The 6,000-nt window shown below is 40.5% G+C and overlaps 1 protein-coding gene across 3 annotated transcripts in view; it reads right to left on the bottom strand.

The window, feature by feature from the left end:
* Positions 1-377: 377 nt before the first annotated feature.
* Positions 378-6,000, bottom strand: part of fancg (FA complementation group G) — a 29,666-nt gene continuing 24,043 nt past the window's right edge. The window contains exons 12-14 of one of the 3 annotated variants that reach the window (XM_007890708.2): positions 4,047-4,214; positions 2,235-2,379; positions 378-926 (exon numbers count right to left, since the gene is read on the bottom strand). In XM_007890708.2, coding sequence (XP_007888899.2) covers positions 767-926; positions 2,235-2,379; positions 4,047-4,214 — 473 coding nt within the window. In that variant the 3' untranslated portion in view covers positions 378-766. The remainder of the gene's footprint in view (positions 927-2,234; positions 2,380-4,046; positions 4,215-6,000) is intronic. The other 2 variants (XM_007890710.2, XM_007890709.2) reach the window with 2 other exon arrangements.

Raw genomic sequence — 6,000 nt, 5'->3', positions numbered from 1 at the left:
GCTGCTTCAGTCTCTTATAAATAGTCACTACACTTTACAGTAAAATCATACGGAAGGGGTTCGAGATGTTTTGGTAACATGCTAAGGCACTAATATCATATTGATATAGCGCCCTATCACGTCTTTTTAAGACGTCTCAAAGCGCTTTACAGAATATACTGTAAAGTGAATTGAATTTATATTTTGTGGGTGAAACGTGGCAGCCCATTGCACACAGCAGTGTCCCACAAACAGTCGTTTGTCACTTCTTATTAGTAAACCTTGAGCAGTGACACCTATTTTTATACAGAGATGTCATTTCTTAATACATATACAGTACATGTATTATATATACACATATATATATACACAAGAGAGTCAGAGACAGAGAGATAGTTCTCTTTGAAACTTAGGATAATCTGCATGTTTCAGACAGTGTAATTTGGGATTTAATAAACAAACATAAATTTATAAAAATGCTTATAACAATTTCAAACTGGCTCATTCAACTTAATAAGTAGGTTTAAAAAGTTGCTTCAAAGCAACAAAATGTACTTGTATCTGGTGCAGCTATTGTAGTTACTTCAAGACTGTTTATTTTTCAGCTCTGCTGCATAAAGTATAATGATAATAATCCTTCTTCACAAAAAGATCAGGTCCTGGGTAAGTTATGGAAACACTTATCTGTTGGATGTCATTCAATTACACATTCAAGTCTTCTTTCTGGTTATGTAACTGTTCCTTCACTACATTGTCCACAGTTTTTCTTGAAAGAGTTCTGGACAGTTCACAAAGTTTCCAAAGAGGAAGGTATGGGTCTTAGAAATTGTATAGTTTGTTGATCTTCAGTCCAGTGGCTGTTGTACATCTGTATCTTTTTAGTAAAGTCATCCTCCTCTGAACTGGTTACTTCTTTCAAGTGAGAAATGAGAAATAAAGGAAGTTTTCTGGAAAAAAATAAGATTTGGGTGATTTGCGGTGGATTTGGTGATTTTAAGTGGATGTGTGATAAATGGCTTCTGAGGGGGACAGAACTGATCCATCACTCACCATCACCCTACAGGGCAAATTGGCTTCATGGCAGGTGTGAATCTTCACTAAGCCATTTGTATGAGAACCTGGATTCAGCAGTTGCACATGAGTAAGCCTTGTAAATGACATTTAAATTGGCCCTCTAGAACATCAAGGTGGCTGGCATGTCATAAGCTGTCCTATAGGTGATTTTCACCACATCAAAGGCAGATGTTCATTTAACAGCTTATGAGGAAACAGGTTTGGGAGGTAATTGCTGGAAGGAATTTTAAAGAGGAAGATGAACCTTGAAGGAGGCAAGGGAAGGGAGCCAAAGTGACTCTGAGTTTGAGTTCCAGAAGGTAGGGGCACTGAGCCTGAAGGCCTGACCGCTGATGGTGGGGCAGGCCAGTGCCTGCCGAGCAATGGTTTGGTTGGTAACGTTTTAGCCATGGTCCTGCTTGTCAGTACCTCTGCAGGTTGCAGAGGTAGGGAGGAGCAAGACCATGGAGAGCTTTAAAAGTGAGGACGAGGATCTTCAACTTGATCCTCTGGGGACTGGAGATCCAGTGGTCGGGCGAGGGTGGGGTAATAGATTCACGGAGCCTGGAGTAGGAGAGGACACAAGCTGCAAAGTTCTGAATTATCTGTAGCTTGTGGAGGGCGAGTTGGGAAGTCTGGCAAGCAGGAAGTTAGCATAGTCAAGGGTGGATGTGATTGAAAGCTTGGATAAGGGTTTTAATAATAATAATAATAATCCTTGCATTTGATATAGCGCTTTTCACGTCAGGAGGACGTCCCAAAGCACTTCACAGAACACACTGTAAAGTGAATTGACTGTATATTTGTGGGCGAACGCGGCAGCCAATTGCGCACAGCAATGTCCCACAAACAGTCGTAGATTGAAAATGACCAATTTATTATTGTTTTGGGTTTTTGGAGGGATTATTATTAGGCGTGTGGAGTAAGGAAACTTGCCCAAGGTTTCACCCTGCCTGGAATTGAACTCAGGTCTCTCGCTTGCAAAGCGAGTGCTCTAACCACTGAGCTACAGGACTCCACAGCGGCCTGAGGGGAGAGGTAGTGGCAGAGGTGAACAATCTTCCATAGGTGAGGGAAGGCAGAATGGGTCAAAGGTACGATGTTTCTAAATTTAAAGAAAAAAAAACTTTGGGGTTGGGGTTGTGCTTGGTTCAAATAGAATCTCAGTTGGACCTAAAAATGTTGTAGTTATCTTTACTTACGTTAAAGGATCACAATATCCCTTTTTTCCTGAGTCTGATGCTCTTGTGGCAGAACTGTGGAATTTTAGCCAACAAGAGGCAGCTTCCTGCTTCCTTTCAAGTTTCCACAGGAGCTGTACCAGATGATATACAGATTCGAGATTATCTAAAGAAAAGGAGGTTAAAAAATAATAAATTGGTCACTTAAACCACTAGTTTGTGGGATGCTGCTGTGCGCAATTGGCTGCCGTGTTCAAAATATTGTAAGTTCACTTTACTGTATCTTCTGTGAAGCGCTTTGAGATGTCCCGAAGACGTGATAAGGCGCTGTATCAAATGCAAGGATTATTAAAGCAGAAATATTTTAGTGCACTCGAGTAAACAGACAAAAAGTGTAGGTAAACATTAGTTAAAATGAGACACAATAATAATAATCCTTGCATTTGATATAGCATTTTATCATGCCTTCAAGACGTCTCATAGCCCTTTACAGAATATAAGTGCATTGACTGTATATCTTGACGGCGAAAACATGCAATTAACCAACAAGTAAAGTATAAAAGCAGTGGGGATCATTGTGTTGGAATGTGGTATGTTTGTCTTAAGAACTGGGGTGATATTGTTTGAAGGGCATCAATATATCAACAGCTAACTCTGCACACAGCCTCTACTGTATAGAAAGCTTCCAGTTTACGAATGGTCAATCAAACCCTCCCAGGGACTCCACAAGTGCAACACACAACATTGCTTTCTCTACGCCGTTTAAACCATTCCCTGGCCAGAGGATTACAGCAAGCTTCTGTCTTGCCTAATATTTTAATCTCTGGTACAATTGCTGCCGTTGCTTTTTTTTCCCTGCAACCCACCCCCTCTCTTACATTCCCTTTATCTGATCTGCATATTCATTTGAATGAATGAGGTTCCTCTAGCCCTTTTCCATCAATTCAACTGCATTATCAGACGTCAAGATGTCATCAAGCGCAGCAATAAAACTTTCCATACTTTAAACTTTAAAAACAAAAAAAATCCCTTGGATTTACTTAAATTATACTAGGGATAAATGGTTTGGTTTCTGAGCAGAGACTGGAGGAACTGGGGCTTTTTCCTACCGGAACAAAGAAGGTTGAGGGGTGACCTGATAGATGTATTTAAAATTATGAGGATTTTGATTGAGTCAGTAGGGAGAAATTACTTCTACTGGTTGGTTAGTCAGTAATGAGAGGGCATTGGTTTAAGATAGTTAGTAGATGAGCAAATGGGGAGTTTAGGAGAAAATGTTTCATGCCCAGAGTAATTAGGACATGGAATGCCCTGCCAGGAGCAGAGGTTGAGGCAACAACAACAAATTACATTTGCATAGTGCCTTTCACGTCAGGAGGACGTCCCAAGTCGCTGACAGAATCCATACTAGCCTTTAAGAGGGAACTAGACAATACCTTAAAAAGAGTCAGCTATAGGAGTATGGGGAAGAGGCAGGTAAATTACACTAAAAGGATTGCTCTTGAGGAAGCTGGCACAGCCACAATGAGCCAAATGGCCTTCTTCTGTGCAATAAATGTCTATGGTACTATGGATGATGCAAAGCTCTCTTTGAATATTTGAATAGAGCTCTCTTTGAATCCAAAAAAATCTAAAAATATGCATTACTGCCCACTTGTTATTGAAAAAAATGTGCTTAAAAATAGTTAACAATGAGCCTGGACAAACAAAACATTCATGAACACTTAGAAATAAATGCTGCAGTGAGCTGGAACGACAAAACAAAGATGCTTTCAATGGTAAAACAAAAAAGCTGGACAAGGTTGACAACTTTGATCCAAGACTGTTACCTACCAGGGGAGGCTTGTAGACTCAGCTGGAAATGTTGCAGTGCCTCCCGGTCCTGATCTCTTTCAGTCAACTGCAGACCTTTTCCAATAAAAGCCAAAGCTTTCAGCTTCTGTAAGGTGTTGAGTTCTGTCATGATCTCTTTCAACGATTCACACTGTTCACCAGGGTCTCCTGTAAAAAAAAAAGACCTTTTTTTNATGTCTGTTTATTTTATTTGCGGGATTATTTTGTTGATGTGCAAATGGGCATCTTGTGCAGTTTTCTCCTCTCAGTTTGCCCAAGCACATTGGCAGCACTCACTGTGTAGACAGAAAACGTAGTCACATTTCAACAGGTTTGCTAATATAGTGGTCGCAGCAATTTCTTTTGTGTAGATGCACATTTGTTCACTACCACAAGAGACGGAGGATGAATGATGGATGAAAGAAGTCAGAACTGTGAAGCAGATGGTTAAAGTTTTTTTTGAACAGAAGATAGGTGTGGTGAAGCTGGTGTGAATAATCCCCGATTCAATGAATCTGATTATTGTAATCAGAGGGCAGTTATCATAACCAAATGCTAATGTGCGGGTAGGTTTAGGCTAAGCTGATTGATAAGTATGACCAAACGTCCAGTATAAGTAGACTTTGTGATAACTAAACTCCACTGTAAATATAATGGTGTTAAACAGATTGACCCATTTGTCTCCAGCATATTTTGCCATTTATTTGAGACGTCTCGAAGACATGATAAGGTGCTATATCAAATGCAAGTATTATTATTATTGTTAATAAACTTTTTTTTCAGTATTTTTGGGGTCTATGGAGTGTCTTTCTTTGTTCAAAGAATATGCATTTACATATATACCAATCACTTTCTCCTTTTAGACTGAAAAACATAAATTGACAAAAAAAGTGTGAAGGAGCTACATGGGATGAATAGATAGACCTGTTTAGACCTGTTTAGAATTTCAGCACTTGGGTAACCCCACCCTCTTGTATTCGTCACACAGGAATAGGGTTTGCAGAATGAGACAATACAGGGAAGCCCTCTTATAATGTGGTGTTTGATGTCTATAAAATACCAGCACAACAACAAAATTACATTTGTATAGCGCCTTTCACGTCGGGAGGACGTCCCAAGGCGCTGGACACGGACCCGAGCTGGTGGCTGGGGTGGGGGAGGGTGGAGGGCAGGGGGGGGAAGCAGGGAGATCGAAAGCACGGTCGAAGAGGAGTACATGCTTTAATGAGGCCGTGATAGCTGGATTCACTGCACATGAGTATACAGCGCTGGCCAGTTCCCGCATTGAACAAAAACTTTTGAGTCAAGTTGCTGCCAACGCCACTTCCCGTGAGCTGCACATGCACAAAGCAAGAAGTCATGTCAGTGACAATCTTATGACCTGGATGTCAGCCATTTTTAGCATGCGGGAAGCTAACTTGGCTTGACGGACTTGTCTGCTGGCCAGCAATCTGGCTGTGCACACTTTGAACACGTCCCCCTGACACAAAAGGCATTATAGCAAATGTAAATATTATTATTATTTTTAGGCCATTTACACAACTCCTGTTAATTTAGCAGTCACTCAGAAGAAACACCCACAATTTTGAGTTAGTTCTGTTCTTCTACTGTTAATTAAGACCATCTACACGTATAGGTTTACACTCCACAGTATATCTTGCAAAGTGCTTTGGGACCGATATGAAAGGTATTATACTAATTAGGTAAGCAGGATGCATCCCTCCAGGGAGAGAGTGCGCAGTTCATTCCAAAAATCGATCTCTGGTATTTCCTTGTGTTGGTGGGAGGCGTGGAATTCTCAGTTTGGTTTGGATACTCGAAAAAATGGTGATGGGATTCCGCATTGTCAGACACCCAACTGAGCAAATCAAAACCAATATATTTGAATACAGGAAAAAAAGGATTAAGAAAATAAATGAACAAAGCCCATTGCCTAACTATAAACAATGAACAT

The sequence above is a fragment of the Callorhinchus milii genome, unplaced genomic scaffold (assembly GCF_018977255.1).
Source record: "Callorhinchus milii isolate IMCB2004 unplaced genomic scaffold, IMCB_Cmil_1.0 Scaffold1, whole genome shotgun sequence".
In the NCBI taxonomy this organism is placed as follows: domain Eukaryota; kingdom Metazoa; phylum Chordata; class Chondrichthyes; order Chimaeriformes; family Callorhinchidae; genus Callorhinchus; species Callorhinchus milii.
This window is presented reverse-complemented; position numbering and strand designations above follow the sequence as displayed.